Source organism: Amborella trichopoda, chromosome 1, assembly GCF_054954075.1.
Source record: "Amborella trichopoda isolate Santa Cruz 75 chromosome 1, AtrichopodaSantaCruz75HAP2 v2.0, whole genome shotgun sequence".
In the NCBI taxonomy this organism is placed as follows: Eukaryota; Viridiplantae; Streptophyta; class Magnoliopsida; order Amborellales; family Amborellaceae; genus Amborella; species Amborella trichopoda.
The window spans coordinates 3,936,993-3,954,400 of NC_142336.1; the positions used below are offsets into that span (position 1 = coordinate 3,936,993).

General features: G+C 35.4%; 1 protein-coding gene across 12 annotated transcripts in view; it reads left to right on the forward strand.

Annotated features, from left to right (window-relative positions):
* The first annotated feature begins 1,715 nt into the window (after nucleotides 1-1,715).
* Nucleotides 1,716-17,408, forward strand: part of ALY3 (DNA binding protein) — a 35,389-nt gene continuing 19,696 nt past the window's right edge. For 4 of the 12 annotated variants that reach the window (XM_088857616.1, XM_088857660.1, XM_088857637.1 and 1 more), the window contains exons 1-7: nucleotides 1,716-1,960; nucleotides 3,377-3,478; nucleotides 4,014-4,140; nucleotides 6,036-6,131; nucleotides 6,366-6,428; nucleotides 9,004-9,081; nucleotides 16,173-16,365. In XM_088857616.1, the coding sequence (XP_088713742.1) occupies nucleotides 4,036-4,140; nucleotides 6,036-6,131; nucleotides 6,366-6,428; nucleotides 9,004-9,081; nucleotides 16,173-16,365 (535 nt within the window). In that variant the 5' untranslated portion in view covers nucleotides 1,716-1,960; nucleotides 3,377-3,478; nucleotides 4,014-4,035. Of the gene's footprint in view, nucleotides 1,961-2,073; nucleotides 2,118-3,376; nucleotides 3,479-4,013; nucleotides 4,141-6,035; nucleotides 6,132-6,365; nucleotides 6,429-9,003; nucleotides 9,082-16,172; nucleotides 16,366-17,408 lie in introns of all 12 variants that reach the window. The other 8 variants (XM_088857607.1, XM_088857659.1, XM_088857645.1 and 5 more) reach the window with 4 other exon arrangements.

Here is a 17,408-nt window from a genome sequence, read left to right on the forward strand (position 1 = left end):
CAAATCCTTAATTTTGTCTAAAATCCCTCGGACCTCACACTTCACACTTCACGTGTGTGCAAAAAGAATGGAAAGACACTCATTTCAGCTGGGTTATCATCCAAGCTAGATGTGCAAATTACTAAATTTTTTATTTTGGAGCAAGTTAAATTTGAACTCAGACCATTTAATAATACTTTAATAATTCACAAATTCAATTTGAAAATTGCTAAATCAACAGTATAAACACTCTAAACATGGATTACTTGTTTAATTAGTCCCACCAATTAACTCAATTCTATTCAAATAATGGGTTGGTGATGCACATATTACAATAATATGAGTTCTTCTTCTCAAAACCCATTTTGAAGACGGATTTTGAATCCAAAATTATGTAGATCATGAACTTAGAAAAGGCAAAAAAGTTTTGAACCTTAAAATCAATCTATTTATAAATTTTTGGATTGCTTATTTTAATTATTCTTAAATTCCATGAAAGAGAGGAGGAAATGGATTCCCAGTGATCTGGACATGTTTCAAATTCTAAATCCTTAAAAAATGAGGGCAAATGAGTGAGTCGGTCAACTGATCAAACATTTTTCCTTCAACAATCACACTATATTGTTAATGACACTATATTTTGTAAAGTATAAGCTAATAATAAAAGTTTGTATAAAGCGGAAGCCTAAAAAATCAAAGTAAGATACACTTTTAAATAATGTTGAAAGACGTTGTTTTAGTATTGAAAATATTTGTGATGCCCTGAGTATTTATTTTCATCTCTAACTATAAAATTTAAAGTTTCAAAGATAATATAAATCAAGTTGACATATGAATACTTAAAAATCTTAAAAATTGACAGTTCAAGAAATGCATTACAAGATGCACTATTTTCAAGATTTGAAATACATTTTTTCTCATGTCTATACATCTTGAGGTTGAGATAATCTATTTGAGAATTTTTGAACAAACCATCTATGGTGAATTTTTGAGGTGCACGTTAATTTGATTGTTTAGGACCTCATGTTTATATATATAACTTTTTCTATAATAAAAAGAGGAAACAAAATACAAGATAGCATGTGCCTCTTAACTATCTCACCCAATTTGAACGGAAAAAAAAAAAATATTATGAGAACGATAAATAAATGAATTGAATTACCGATTCAACCGGTTCTTTAAATGGGCGGGTTATTATACATTTTAAAATGTTCCCATGGGAGCTTACTGTGCCCTTACTCCATCAAGTAGAAGACTAACTTGGAAAGATATTTTTATCTTAATTATTGGGAATCCCCTATGAATCAGTAGATTATTATAATAAAAATAAAAATAAAAATTTTTAGATTTATAACACTTAGATATCAACCTTAAATTATTGGACAGTTACAAATAAACATCTAAGAATCATTTTTTTCACGCACATAGAGAACATAGTTTGATAACTTTTTTATTGAGTATAGTATATGGGTTGAAAGGTTTATACCTCCAAAATTTTAGGGTCTAAAATTATTCTTAAAATAGGTTTTACCCAAGGCAGTTATAAACAATATGCTCAGCCGGGAGCATGAAATGTTTTTAGACTTTTGAAATTCATCCTCACCCAGTTCAAACCCACCAAGACGCAGCGATTTTCCCCAAATACCTAGGGGTATTTTCGGTATTTTCCCTCTAGGGGTATTTTCGGTATTTTCGGTCACCTTCCCGGTTTCTTTATTTTTATCCATTTAAACTTTTTATAGTTTTGGGTTTTTTCAAATTTGTGCTTTATAAGGGGGAAGAAGAGGTGGTGAAAGCTCATTTTCTTTTCACTCTCTCTGAACCCCAATTGCCATTACAAATAGCTTTAAAAAATCTTGAAATTTTCCATTGATCTTTTCTTTGATCGCTCAGAAACTGCTTTATTTACAATCTAATATTCGTATTCTGCCATTGATTCGCGGCTGTGGAATTGCAGAACCAGTCTGTTTCAGGAATCCTGGTAATTACCTTTTTTTGTTTTTTAATGGGTTAATCAGATGAATATTAGGGTTTTCTGGGCTATCACGGTTTGAGATTGTACTTTTGTTGGGAATTGTTTGTGTAATGATGCAGATTGGCGACTAAAGATTATTTGATGGTTCGAGGGTTTGTCATTGGTAGGTTAGTTTGGGGAGAGTTTTTGACATATTGGCTATGTTGGATTTGGTGCTAGAAACCAGGGTTTCGTTTTCATTTGATTATCTCTTAAAAAATTCATATCCATGCAATTTTTGAATTCTTGGTAGTTCACATGGAGTAATGGCGTTGATCTCTGCCTCTCTTTCTGGTATTTTTTTGAAATGGGGGATTCTGTCCCGATATTGTCTCAAGGTTTTCAAATGTTATTTTTTATTTTTTTGATCTATACCAAGTATCACAATTATTTATTCAAATATTTAAAATGTGCAATATAACTTGGTCTGATACTTAATATTTTCCAACTTGTTTTGTTGGATTTTTGGTCTTTCTGGTATTTTTATGAAATGGAGGATTATTGTCTCAAGGTTTTCGAAGTTTACTTTTTATTTATTTAATCTATACCAAGTATCACAATTGTTTATTCAAATATTTAAAATGTGCAATATAAGTTGGTCTGATACTTAATATTTTCCAATTTATTTTCTTGGGTTTTTGATCAAGTTCATATTGTGTTTGTTTCTATTCGTATTTGTTTTCTCTGATGCAATAAGTGATTGCTTGTTGTTTGCATATCACAAGAGGTTGAAAACAGGTTGCGTTCTTCATATTCCATGTACACGATAGTTAAATGTTGTCATTTTAAACAAAATGGGTATTGCTTATTCATGGAAAGGGTTATGAAACTGCTACTCTTAAAATATTTCCCATGATTTTGTGCTCTTGGAGTAGCCTATCAAGGTTTATTCTCAATACCTTCATTCTGATCTCAATATCTATTGACTATTTGTTAAAGAATTATTATTCTGTAGTTGGCCTAAGTCACTATTGCTTGAGATGTTTATCTCACTGTCTTGAATGCATTTCTATGAAACTTCACATGGAGTACAAGTGACAAATTTTTGGTAGATCAGTTTCTCGTGTCATTTCTGGTTCATATCATAATAAACAAACCTAAATTATTTGATGCATGGGCTGTATGTCATAGATTTAAAGGAAACAAGTCTATCTAGAGATATGTTGACCCAACATTTGTCACATTATCTTTGTGTTTATTTGTTTCAATTAAGGGATTTCACTTCTAGTTTTAGTGGCCAATGTTTGAATTTAAGGATTTTATCTCTCATCCTTGTATTTGTTCTTTCACTGTTATGTTTTATCTCAAAGAAAGACACGCTCACTCGTAATTTATTTATTTATTTATTTTTCTTCTCTAATTTGGCACACCCCATCCTTGCAGCTATGCTTGTTGTTAGAACTGTCTGTTGACATTGTTTCTCTAAGATCTATTGGATGAGCCTTTGCAAGCTAAACTAAACCTATTCCCATGAAATGGAATCAGGTACTTTCTAAAATGGGTTGGTGCAGTTATTTATTGTCCTTTTGAATAGCCACTAAACTGCTGGTAGTTTTTTCTAATATAATGTACTTTAAAAAATAAAAAAATGCAAACCTTTCATGCCGCTGATAATTATTTTTCTCTCAGATGTCGTTGGATTTGAATCTTGTCATTGTTGACACCCACTCATTAATATTTTCATGACATGTTATCTTCGTATTTTCTTAATAAATTTGATTGAGCACGTGGTCTCATGTAGGTTAACACAGTAGAAACTAAAAAAGCCCCTTTATCTGTTTGCTTATCTAGGGTTATTATATTTGAACATGCTGAATATTGAGCACGTGATATTGTTAACGATTGATATTCTTTTTTTGATAAATGAACCTGTTTTTGTTCTATTTCATGGACATTTTGAGGTTAATGCGTTCCCTATTTTTGCCTTTTAGCTTGGAATCAAGACTAGCCATGTTTTCCATGTTAGTTCTAGTAACACCCTGATAAGGTAACAAGGGAAACTGTTATTCCGTTGTTTCAGATAGATTAAGCAGAAATTAATCATGGCTTCAACAAGGAAATCTAAAGCTGCCAATAGGCGGTCTTCTAAAGTCCATGAAGAGCCCTTTGACAAGGATGGAGTGAGTCCAAACAAGAGTAATTCACGAGTAAGATTATGATTGAAATTTGTATTCTTGGTCTCAGAATTGTAGGAGCACTTTAATGTACTTTTTTTTTGGGTAAGTAGCACTTTAATGTACTTTGCTTTACTTAATGCTACTGGGATACTGTAACGAACATCAATATTATTCCATGGGTAATGTAAATGATTTTGATCTAATTGTGCCAGCCTGGTATCCAGTTGTAATATTGTTCATTCGTTTCTAAATTTTGGAGAAGTTAGTATGGAAATGTGAAGTTGTTGTGAGATTAATGTCCTGAAAATTTTGACTGAAGGGATTTTTTAATAATATTTTGTACATTGTACATATAGAAATAATCTTGTAGAAGGCAGTTGTTGGGATATTTGAATATTCTTCAGCAATAGCAATGGCTTTTACAAAATATACCTTCATGGACGTAATGGGCAGGGCCATTGCCATCCAAGTTCTACTAGGCATGAAACACCTTCTGTGCTTGAGGTTTGATTCATGGGTAAAGGGACTTGTTTTCTTCTACCTTTTAAGGTGTGGTCAGATTTTTGTATTTTTTGGATTCGGGGGATTATACTTTCATATGAGAAGGAGTTCTCAGAGATAATCACACAACTAGACAGATCATTTTTATACATGTCCTAGAATTATGCTTTGAGGAAGGGGGGGTGCTTTTTAAGAGCCAATTTTTTGAGTCTTCGCATGCAAATGTCCCCAATGTGAATTGAATCCACAATGTGAATTGAATTTCTCGCATGTTCATTTTGGAAATAATTAGGGAATTTGTTTGTAATTAGGACACCAATTTAGTCCTCGGTGCGAAATGGTCCCTACTGGAGTCTACTTGGGACTGTTTGGTAATCTGCTATAGTTTGGTCTGAGAAATGCTTACCCTTTGCAGTAGAAGAAAGAGGGGTAAAATATTTTTTTTAAAAAAGAGGAGGTTGAGAGAATAAAAGAAATAAAAGAGAAAGTATGAAAAGGAGGGTGAGAGAATATGCTGTTTCTCTAGGCCTGCAAGTGAGTATTCACCAAAGGATGAGAGATTTGGGCCCTATGTCTAGGTCTACGAGGGAGTCCACCCCAAAAACAAGGTCTATTTCACAAGTCTTAATTTTTAGTTTAATATTTTCTTCCCTTCACCTTTGTTTTCAATAGGTCATATACTTATAAGAGAAAAACTTAAAACCTAATTTGACCCCACTAGTGACCCTAGTCACTATTAACTCATAGCCTTCGATTTATGACAAAAATCCCTAAAATCTCTAGGACAAAAAAAGACACAAATACCCCTAAAAGGTCTACAAAAGAAAGACCAAAATGACCTTAGTTTCAATCTCCTAAGTAAATAAACCCTAAGCACATTACATTTTGAATTTGAATTTAGTCAGTTTACCATAAGAGTTATGCAGCGTGGTTGGAATTAATGGAATCTTCTTTGTGCTTAACCTTCCAAAATGGGCCATATGAGAAAGGTCACAAAGAAATTTCAATCTCCTATCAAGGAGCGTCACTGTCGTAGTCTTTCCAGCCCAGCTTTGTAGCCAAATCTGCAACTAATGTCACACAGCTAAACATTTTTCAATTGGATGAATGGGTTTTTCTACCATCATTTCAAAGGAGCAAAAATATGGACTTGAAGAATCCAAGCAAAAAAATTGCTTAGAGTTCTTGTCTTTGAAGATGGGAAATGCCTATATTACTTGTAGGTTGTAGCTTTATTTTATTACATGTGTGAGATTCCCTTCTCTGTCATAATGTGCCTATCACGTGAACCTGGTCTCTTTTTCAGCTGTCTACACAACTTCAATACCGCAAATGTGCTTCTTTACCCCATTTGGTCTTTGTTTTCGGCTGCTTGCCTTTTAAGTTCACCCGTTGACATTCTTAAATGTTCCAAATTTGTGTAGAAACGAAAGTTTGAAGATATTGGTCCTCAGTGGAGCAAAGAAGAGCTTGAATGTTTTTATGACGCTTATCGCAAGTTTGGGAAGGATTGGAAAAAGGTTAGTACTGTGTTTTGTTAATCTAGTTTGATCACAATTTGCCTTCTTTTGTTTGTATTTCCCTTCTTCTGTATGTGACTGAGAAATATTATTAAAATATGAAAGTTTGACAAGTTATGTAGGATCTATTTTGGCAACTAAAGTTTACTTGTTTGTAAATCTCATTAGAAGTGTAAAATCATTATTGTGCTGGTTTTGACTTCTCTTGATTGAGAACTTCTTTTGGATATTTAGGTTGCAGGGGCAATACGTAATCGATCCATAGATATGGTACATGCTCTTTATCGAATGAACAAGGTGAGCCTAGAAAGAATATTTGCAATGTGAAGTGGAAGCCGTCGTGCTTTTGAATGTTGATATAGCTCAAAACCATTGCAGTCACTGTCTTCCTTTTACAAAAAAAATGGTTTCATGAAATGATGGCCATCTTCCGACTATTCTTGGATGCTATTAATGAGCAAATAGATAGTACTTTTAACATGATTTTGACCCCTGATGATGGAGTTGAACTTATATTGTTTCTCAATTTCCAAATGCTTTTTGCAGCTTCGCAGGTAACGTCCTGGGATAATACAGTTGTTGACAAATGTCTAGGAAGATGTTTCTTCATTTGTCATATGCAACTTCTGTTAGATGTGCTGATTCTTTTTCAATTTTTACAATAGGTGATAAATTTCACAAAGGGCTAGTTGGGATGTCACATAAGAAATGCTTATTGTTGAAAAAGTTTTCAAGTTTTTCATATATAAATTAAAAAAAGGGAAAATATAGAATGAGACTATTTACCTTTGGTACATGGTAGTCACATTAATCTTGATCATTAGATGTGAAATTGGGTGGCTGCAATTATTCCATTGACCAAGCTCAAACTTCAAAAGAAATTTTCTCGAACTTTGTGACACAACCAAGCCATCAAATTTCACATCAGAGGGTTGTAAGTAATTGTGACCACCTTGTATCAAAGGTAAATGATCTCATTTTTATACAATCCCTTCAAAAAATTGGAATTTTTTCTTTACTACTTGAAATTTGTTTGGCTGTTTTAAATGCCTTTGTTATCTGCTGCTCCCCACCCCATGGAAATCTCTGGATTCCAAGGAACTCTCCCTAAAACTGCAGCAGGACACCCAAAAAATCCCCATAAAAACTCCCAACCCAAAAAACCGAAAATCAATACAGTGAAACCAGAAGAAACACACTTGAAATTGGATAAGATTTGAAGCCACCGTTGGGTGTGGCCTACAGCCTGAAACAATTCTAATGGAGCAGAAGCAACTCAATTTACAGCCCTTCTGGTTGTAACAGTCTTAACGGACAATGATAGAGAAATTTTTGCTGTTGTATGGAGAACTAGGCTTTTTGCAAACAGAGCAAGTGGCCAAGTCTTGTCAAAGCCCTCTTCAACTTTCGCTTAAACGTTGCTTGCCTTGCCCCTGGCTTGTGTAGCTTGGCTACACATCAAAGCACTAGATCATAGAAATGGTTCTTGTTTTCATTTTCCTGAAAATGTCCTTTAATGGTGGGATTTCTTGACTGGGCCAAGCTGGTAAGAGATGGCTCCATCGAGGAGGTTAATGGAGCAGTTGACTTAGGCTAGAGAAAAGAGAAAAAATGGGGGAGGGAGCCAGTGAAGTTATTGTTAGAGAGATCAACATTGTCAAGGAGGGAAAGAGGGAGAGGAATGGTGCCATCAAGGGAGGAGGTTATGACGTTATGGGAGAGATTCAAATGGGGCAAGAGAAGGGGAGACGGAAGGGGCAACGAATCCAATGAGGTTGTTGAGATAGAGATCAAGGAGTGTGAGGTTATCATGATAGAAGAGAGAGGGAATGATGGTGACACTGAGCGGCTTGGTGACTACCAGGCCATAGGTGATATTTATCGATCCCTGGCAATTCTGCTCTTTGTGAGAGGCTAGAGTGAAGAAGAATTATTAGGAGATAGATTGATGGTGGATTGGTGGCCATGGAAATTCTTTGTGTTGTGGTTGATTGGGGTTTGTTGGTGTTGGCAGAATTTAGCACTTGGAGGGGGAGAGCATCGCTTGTGTTTTGTGGGTCTCCTTTTTGGTTTCCTGGGGGGGTGGGGGTGGGGGTTTGGTTTGGTTGATGGGGGTTTCAAGAGCGAAACTTCATTAAAAATTCATGTCTTGAATTTTTTTTAGATGTGGCTTTTTGACTAGATGGTAAAGTTTTTTAACTTTCATATTTGGAAACGCACTGTTGTCCAAACAGTTCAAAGCGCTTATCACAAGATTTCGGGTCATCATAAAAAGATCTGCTAGTTTTGGGTGCATACAAAAACTAGCCCAAGAAAGCGAAAACTATAGAGAAAGGCTCCTAAAATATTTATTGTAAAAAAGAAAAAACAAAAGATCCGTGCTATAAGGTACTTTGAAGCCTTTCCCGAAATATTTATTGGAAAAAAGAAAAAGAAAAGGTCCGTACCATACGGTACTTTGAATGCTACAGTCCATAACCTTTCCTATGTATATTCTATTACACATAGTTGTTTGTGTCAAGCTTGTAGTCAGGTATTTACTTATTCCATAGTTTGTCCTCTATATTTTATATTCTTCAAGTAAGACTGTGCATGATGTTCACTTGTACTCTATTTCATATTTTCTTTGACACTCATTTTAACCGTATGCTGGTTTGCTTTCACCTGCCTGAATTTTGTGTGTTATGTGCATCACACTGTTAAGTTTGAGGTATTAATCCTGCCTGGCTTTAATATTGCTTTGGAAGGGTTATGCTTTCTGTGCCTGGCATTTCTGTTAGTTAATTTAGAGTTGATTTTTTTTGAACTGTCAGAAATTTAATCATCACAGTTTATTAATAGTTTCTGTGCTAATATTTTAACATATTTGTAGGCTTACTTATCTCTTTCAGAAGGACATGTATCAGGTGCAGGGCTTATTGCTCTGATGACCGATCATTACAATTTAATGGTACGATTGAAAGTCACTACATATGTCTAGATTTATGTCTTGCAAATTTAAGATTTGTGTTTGTGACAATCTGTGCCATTATAATAGGTTCAAGAACATCTTGCCTTTTGTTTTTTTGGTTATATCATGTTCTTACACTGTCCTCACGATATAACCATTTTAAGTAATTGTGACTTGTTCTCCTTTATTACTGAAGACATCTGTCAGCTCTAGTTGATTCTTGTTGCTCTCATGTCTTAACCCATATCAACTATTTATTTTTTGGCTCAATGAACACACTAACTTTGCAGATGTCTTGGATTGGTGTTCCAATAGCCTATAAGATTTGTTCAAATGACTTGGTGGCTTTCAAATGCTTCTTTCCATAGCGATATCCTAGCATGTATTCATCTTACTGTGAAACATCTTTCTTGGACACTGTTTTTTTGCGTTTTCCATTTCTTTCTCCCCATAGTGATGTCCTGGCATGTATTCATCTTACTGTGAAACATCTTTCTTGGAAAAAGTTTATTTTTGCGTTTTCCATTTTCTTTATATGAACAAATTTTTGTTCATCGTACACCAAGGAAATCAGAAACCAGGTTTTGATGATGATTTTACTCGGGTGTGCCCTCCCATAAAATTCATTACTGGGTAGATTATTCTCTTTTCTCCAATGGAGCACATAATTGAAAAGCAATAAGCATAGCACCAAAGGACATTTTTGGTATCAATACTGTTCAGGAGTCGATTATAATCACATTTAAACTTGATGCAATCCCTTGTTACAACTTGTTTGTCAGCTTAAGCCATATCTAATTTAGGGCCTTTTTCAGAATCCAGCTCTAAGAAATCTGATGGTGGGTAAAACCTATCAACTTTGGCCTTAATTCATAATTTCCTCTTTGTTATGATTTAGTAAGGTTTTTTCTCTTTTTAAGCTTTTGATGGATAGGTTCTGAAGCTTCTAGATGACCCTGTATCTCAGACAAATTGTTCTTGATATTTCTTTGTCTCCAAAGATCCATTTATTGTTCTCTCCTCTACTGTATCGTCACTTGTGAATTGCAATATTACCTCATGTGAAACCTCTAATTTTATGGTGCACACATCTTCACCCCTGTCAGTCCTTGTTTTTTGTATGCGTGTTTTGTTGTCTTTCTTTGCTTGTCAGTCCTTGTTTTTTGTATGCATGTTTTGTTGTCTTTCTTTGCTTCTTGGGATAGAGGGCTGAGGAATGGGGATCAATCAACAAAAAAAGATCTGGACCATATATTCATTGTTTGTTTTATTTCTTTGCACAATTATTTAATCAATAAATAATAATTGAAGGGAATTAAAAAATTTAAAATCAATAATATCAAAAAATACAGTGAATGATGGGGCAACAAAATGGGCAGTAAAATGATTATTTATTAATTAAATTTTACTAGTATAATAATTTATATTCTGTTAAAGAGTAGTTTATTTAACTATAACCCCAAAAAATACAATAAAAAGAAAATGTTGACGAGCACATTAGGATAACTAATAACAATACAAGGAAGCAGATTTTTTTATTGATAAAATCTGCTTTATTATAATTTGGAAATTGATCAAAATTACCCATCAGAGATGAACTATTTAACACCTTACTCATATCTTTTGATTTAATTTCAAAATACCCTTAAAAAACCACTTATTTTGAGTTGGAATAGTTACAATTGGGTAGAATGTTAAATAGTTCATCTCTTATTGGCCCACTAGCTCATATGAACATATGTGTTCATATGAGCCCAACGTCCCAGATTGAATCTGAGCCGATGTGACGGTCATGACCTCATTTCGTATTTGAATTTTAATTTTTTTCGACAAATCCAAATAATTTGAAATTTTAGGTGTGTATTCTTAAAAAATAGGAGAATCTAATAAAAATATCAAAAAATTAATTTGCAAGAAATAATTTGACCAAAATACCCCTGAAATGTTTCTGAGTTATTTTGGTCAATTTATTTTTAGCAATTTATTTTTAAAATATTTTTATTAGGTACGCCTTGATGAGAAGAATGTATGCCTAAAATTTCAAGTTATTTGGATTTGTATAAAAAAAATTAAAATTAAAATACGAAATGAGGTCATGACCGTCAGATCAGCTTAGATTCAATCTGGGCCATTGGGCTCATATGTTCATATGAGCTAGTGTGCTAATCTCAACATTTTCCTTTGATAAATTTCCCTTTATAATTTCTCACTTTACAACCTCCAAAAGCATATCAAATCTGCTTTATTTACTATTGTGGATTTCACAACCTCCTAAAGCATGAGAGAGAGAGAGAGAGAGAGAGAGAGAGAGAGAGAGAGAGAGAGAGAGAGAGAGAGAGAGAGAGAAATTTGCTTTATTTACGATTTTAGACTTCGCAACCGCCTAAAGCATGAGAGAGAGAGAGAGAGAGAGAGAGAGAGAGAGAGAGAGAGAGAGAGAGTATGATTGCAATTAAGATCCAAAAGGATAATCTTCTTGGCCAATTGTTACCCCTTGGAGCACCTAGAGGCTATCCCTAAAAGGTGGGATGGAGATCTTAAAATTTAAACATCATGACCCTATGGAGTTCCCTCTCTTGGATTGCTGGAGCGAGATCACGGTGTGGGGTTGACACCCAGGTTAGGAGATTCCAGTAATTGTGGTTTTCCCAACTGGGAGTGAGTGTGAGAGGGTCTAGTTATCTATTGGGATATTCCATGTTGGAGCACTGGATATTTTTGGTATGTCCCTGATTCCAAAGGGTCATCACATTTGTGAAAATTGTACTTTGAGGGTTCTTACTGACGCACTACATCCTACCAACTGGTGGATCATTCTGGTAGGATTTGATGGCTCCCTCTTCTAGTTGATTTATCCTGCTGTTTTCTTTTCTAATAGTATTCTTGGTGTATTGTTATTAACAATTTGTACAGATGTGGAGAACTTTGTTATAAGCTATCAAATATTTATTGGTAACTTCCACCAATTTGTTGTTGGAATACGGGAACTTGAGCTTTTCAGTCCATTTTTTTTGTGCATCAAACAAAAAAATGCTATTTGTTTTAGATGATTGTGCATTATTGCATTAGTTTAAGGTAACGTTGCATGCCACCCCAAACCATGGTTTGAGGGCATTCTGGTGATGAATTTGTTTGTGCAAATTGAGAACTAAAAAGTTCATTTTGAGGCATATATGAGCTCATGTTGCCTAAAGTTTCACACACAAAAAGAGGGCCAAAATCACAAATGGAAAATATAGGTCATGAACTCCTTTTTTTTTCTTCTAATATAACAATGCGGGCAGACGCTCGCTCACTGGATATCATAACTCCCTCCTCCCTCCCTTTCTCTGTCTCTCTCTTTCTATCTGCACTCCACTTGAGTTGAGAACAGCAGTCCTCACTACTGGGTACAAACCTTTTTCCTCACTCTAGAAGACCCATATCTTTGTTTACAACATTTCAAAAAGCGCTAGGCGGGTCCTAGGCGGCCTGGGGGGTCCAGGCCACCCAGCGCCAAGGCGAGCACTCAGAACCTGGGCGGCCCAGTTGAATATAAATAAGGATTCTGCAGTTATGTCAGTATTAGTTATTTGTATTGCAGTACATAATTCAAATTATACTACATATTAGCATTTAATACACACTCCATAAGCATAACCATAATCCATAAGTCGGTTCATGTACCATATCCAATTAAAACTTAAAATTTTCCAACCAACCAAATTATCAAACCAAGTTATCAAATAGCATTACACACCAGTAGTACAATACACCACCATGAGAAAGAAAATAAAATTGAATTATGAAATTATGAAAGTAATACTTGAAGACTCAAAAGAATCTTCAATAGTTCAATACACAATACTTCAATCAAAGTTCAAACTTCAAAGTTTAATAATTATTCAACAATCAACATTCATCATCAAATCTTGGGTGAGCTGCATTGGCATCATATTCATTGGAGTCGACGGAGTCGTCACCCTCCTCGACCTATTGGTTGTCCCCGTCCTCCTCCGTCTCTTTTGAATCAGCCTCTTCTTCCTCGTCTTCCTCCATCCTTGTTCTCTATGCAGAAGATCTAGTGGCCCTAGGAGGGTCAGCTGATGTCCTTGAAGCATCCATTACCATGTCCCATGTCAATCCTTCATGCCTCTCGACCTCATCATCATCAACTAACCAGTCCATAACATGGTCCATATTTTTGATCTGATGGGGTCTCTCGTATCTCTCTTAGCTGTCCTTCAAGAATCGATTGTACTTGACATAGACTAGGCCATTGAGCTTCTTTGATTCATGCTTGTTCCTTATCTTTGTATGAATAATATTTATGGTTCATGTATTATTTATAAAATTATACAAATTACCCTTATGTCCTTGCCCCTTCAAAAGTACTCCAATTGTGCTCACAACTGGATGAAGAATTGGTTAGGTTTAAGATCCGAATGGCTAACTTTTGTAAATTTGGTGAACTTCACCCATGTTGGCTCCACCAATGGGCTATAAAGATATAGAAAAAATCATAAGGAAATAATAAAATTACTTGATTACTTGAACTTGATGAAGATGAACTTAATAATATTATTAATACCTAGATTAATTTTGGTCCTTTGCCGCCATTGGACTCCCAAAAGACTTTAATGAGCACTTGTAATTTATGAGCTCATTATCGCATATAATATCCTACATATCAGGATTAGGGACTGGCACCTCTACACAATCATTAATCCATTCATAATTGTGTCATTTGTTTGTATATCCCTGTCAATATAAAGAAAAGCTGGGTTCAAATAATAACTAGTTTCATGCAATGGCCGATGTAGCTGCCTATCGAACTTCTCATCAATAATCTCCTAAACAGGCTTGTAACGGGTTTCTTTATTATTGAAATTTTGGGCTATCTCTCTTTTGCATTTCTCGATAGCATTATATATGTAGCTCATAGAAAGCTTGTTACTATCAACCATACGAAGGACTTTGATAAGAGAAAAAAATACCTTAAGAGCGCCCTTCACTCCTTGCCAAAAAGCCTTAGAAAGGATAATATCTCTCACCTTCTTCCCAACCTGATCCGTAGACCCCTTACATGCTCTCCACTCATCTGAGATGAACATTTGCCTCAACTGTACTCTCCTCGAATGTATGCTATCTAGGCATAAGTACTAAGTCGCAAATCTCGTGGCCCCAAGCCTCGCAATCTCTTTCTTCTTTGTAAAGGTACGCATCATGCTGAGGGTGAGATGGTTGCTATAAATGAAATTTGTAACTAACTTGGTCTTCTTCACTGCACTTGATATCTCGATTAAACCGCCAAGAGCCTCAAGTGTGAGGTCTATACAATGTGCTGCACATGGTGTCCAAAAGATTCTAGGATAAGCTATGCGCAATTAATTAGATGCAACAACATTAGGAGCAACATTGTTTGTCACAACCTGTACAATAAGATGCTCCCCAACCTCCTTGATTCCCTTCTCTATCACTTGAAATATGTAATGGGCATCATGGATATGATCAGAGGCATCAATAGACCTCAAAAAAATAGTCTCTACATGACAATTCACAAGCAAATTCATCTGACTTCTTCTCTTGCTATCACTTCAAGCATCAGTCATAATAGAAACCCCATACTGAGCCCATGCATCCTTCTTAAGTTCTACAGCTTCCTTCATGGCACTCACTGCCTTTTGATATCTTAATAATGAATTGCTCAACTTCTTGACATCCCTTCCCAAAATTTCCTCATCACTTTCATCATCATCAAAGTTGACTCGAACCCCGGACTTAATCTCTGCTATACTAATCTCTCATATTTTTTCATTTTCACCATGTTCAAAAAAATGTTTATTTCCTCTTTAACAAAATCAGGAGTCTTTTTACATGGGACAACATCCCCCCCGATACTGGCAAGATGTTTCTTGAACCGGTTTATGCCCTTTTTGTATTATTTTCACAAAACTTGCATCTTATGCAATTTTTATCATTAGGATCTGGGTTATAGCCATATTTCCAACCGGAATAACCACTCTTATTAGATCCCGAAGAAGACATCTAAAAAATAATGCAAATTACTAAAGTAATAAAAAAAAATCACATCACTTACTTTGAGTTTGATTGCTCAATCTTCAAACTTCCACCTCAAAGATGCTTCTATATACTCAAAATCTTTTAAAAAACCCCTTATAACTTTACAAAACATCAAAAAGTAAATCTAATATCAACGAGTGATGTTTTGATCAATTTTTGTTAACTTTGAGAAACCCTTCGATCCTAAAAATTTACCAAAAAACTAGTTTTTTGGGGGTTTTTTCTCTCTAAAATTGGCTCCAACAAGTTTTAGGGTTCAAATGAATCTAAAACTCTAATTTTGGGCCCTTGAAAACAAAAAAAAAAGACCAAAATTGCCCCTACTGAAAGTCATTTCTGCCCCTGGGCGGGGCGTAGGCCTTGGGCACCCGCCTAGGCGAGTTCCATACTGCCTAGGCGGCCACCCATGGAACGATTGCCCAAATTGGCCGCCTAGGCCTGGGCGATGCACCCAGGCCTTTCAGACCGCCTAGGTGTTGGCGGTCCGCTTTTTGAATCACTGTTTGTTTATAATCATAACGCAATGTCTATGAGAAACACCCGTTTTTCCAAGAGGCCACCATTTCTTGGAAATGGTAGGAGAGCAGGGGGTCAACCACCTCTTTTATCTCTCTAAAATAGAGCAGCCCACCCTCTTTCACTGTGAGTAAGGTGGTTCAAAGCGTAACCACCTCTTTTATCTCTTTTAAATAGAGCAGTCTATCCTCTCTCTCTCATCGTGAATAAGGTGGTTTAGAGCTTAGAAGATAATTGAAACGTAGCAAGAGAACTAACAGGTAGAATTTGTATCCGAGTTTGAAGAGTGAAAATTCATCGAATCACTCCTAATTATTTTGTTCTTTTTTATTGTTATTTTTTGCGCTTGATGATGTTTGAAACTTAATTCAATCAAATCACTAGTGATGCTTATTGAACCCTCTGTTTACCTCTTGTTGAAAATTGTGCTTACATTGCTTTTCCTTTTTTCCTATTGAAACCGTTGGTTTTATTTTGTATGCCCTTGGAGTTAATAGATTGTGAATTGGCAGGAGGCGAGTGATAGTGATCGAGAGAGCAATGAAGGTGTAGGAATGTCTAGGAAACCTCATAAGCGTGCTCGGGGAAAACCCCGAGTTGGCATGTCAAAGGACATGGACCAGCCTTTTCCTGATTTGTCTAAGAATCCAGCTATTTCATCACAGTATGGATGCCTGTCTTTATTGAAGAGAAGACGTTCTGGAGGTATCGTGTTAGTTTTAAATGATCTTTCCAATATACCATGCAATTGCCCACTTTGATAATTTCATTGGGTATATCGAAATTTATAGAATTTTCTTGTACTATTGATGTTGTTATTTTCCATTTGGTATGTGATTTATGAAGTTAGTGTATTTCATTCTTTTTATGTTTGTTATATTCCATTGAACTTTTTTTCTTTACCACATCGTTGGCTCGATAAGAAGTGCTTATTATTTTCATTCAAGTTAAAAGATGAGAATCTTTTTGATTCATTTGATAATGGTTGTGTGTGTGGTATTGCACTAATTTTATGGTTTCTGCTGTTTCAAACTTGAATTGAAATGAGTTCTCTACTTTTGTTTCGGTAAACTAAGTTTGACTTTTACTGATAGCAAGGCAAGATTTAAGTACTTTGGTTGATTGCTGTTGCTACTGAAATAGATGGAACTCAGGGGAATCAACTTAGTTTCAATCTTACAATTGCAGTACGACATCATGGCTTCAAATCTCCCTAATGATCCACCAAACAGAAAAAAAAGAAGTTCGGTTTTTGGTGTTAGCAGTGCGGTGCTGATGAGGGGTTAACACTTAGGATCTGCTTCTAGGAAGGAAATCTTTTTCTAGTTTGAATATGGTTGGAGTATAGTTTTGTTTAAATGATACTTTTGTTAGGAAAGAGTGCGTCCACTTGCAGCATATGCATTTAGTGACTAATACATAGATAAATTAGCCTTGTTCGAGAGAGATAGTGGATCACATGGAATCTTAGCCACCTAATTTGATTTGGGAATTAACTCCTTCGTGGATCTGAGTACCTCTGGAATATTTGTCTTTTTTAGATGGACATGCTGATGATCTCCTCCATCATATTAGGATTGTTCCATGCCTATGGTTCTTTTTTGGGCGTGCACCTAATGTTCAGTGGGTCACTTTCAAAACTGGAGCCATGTTCTGAAAATGGTGAATATGGATCTTTCTTTGACTAGTTTAGCGCCACTGATTCGTAGATGCACAACAAGCATCATTCAGACATTCCATGATCTATT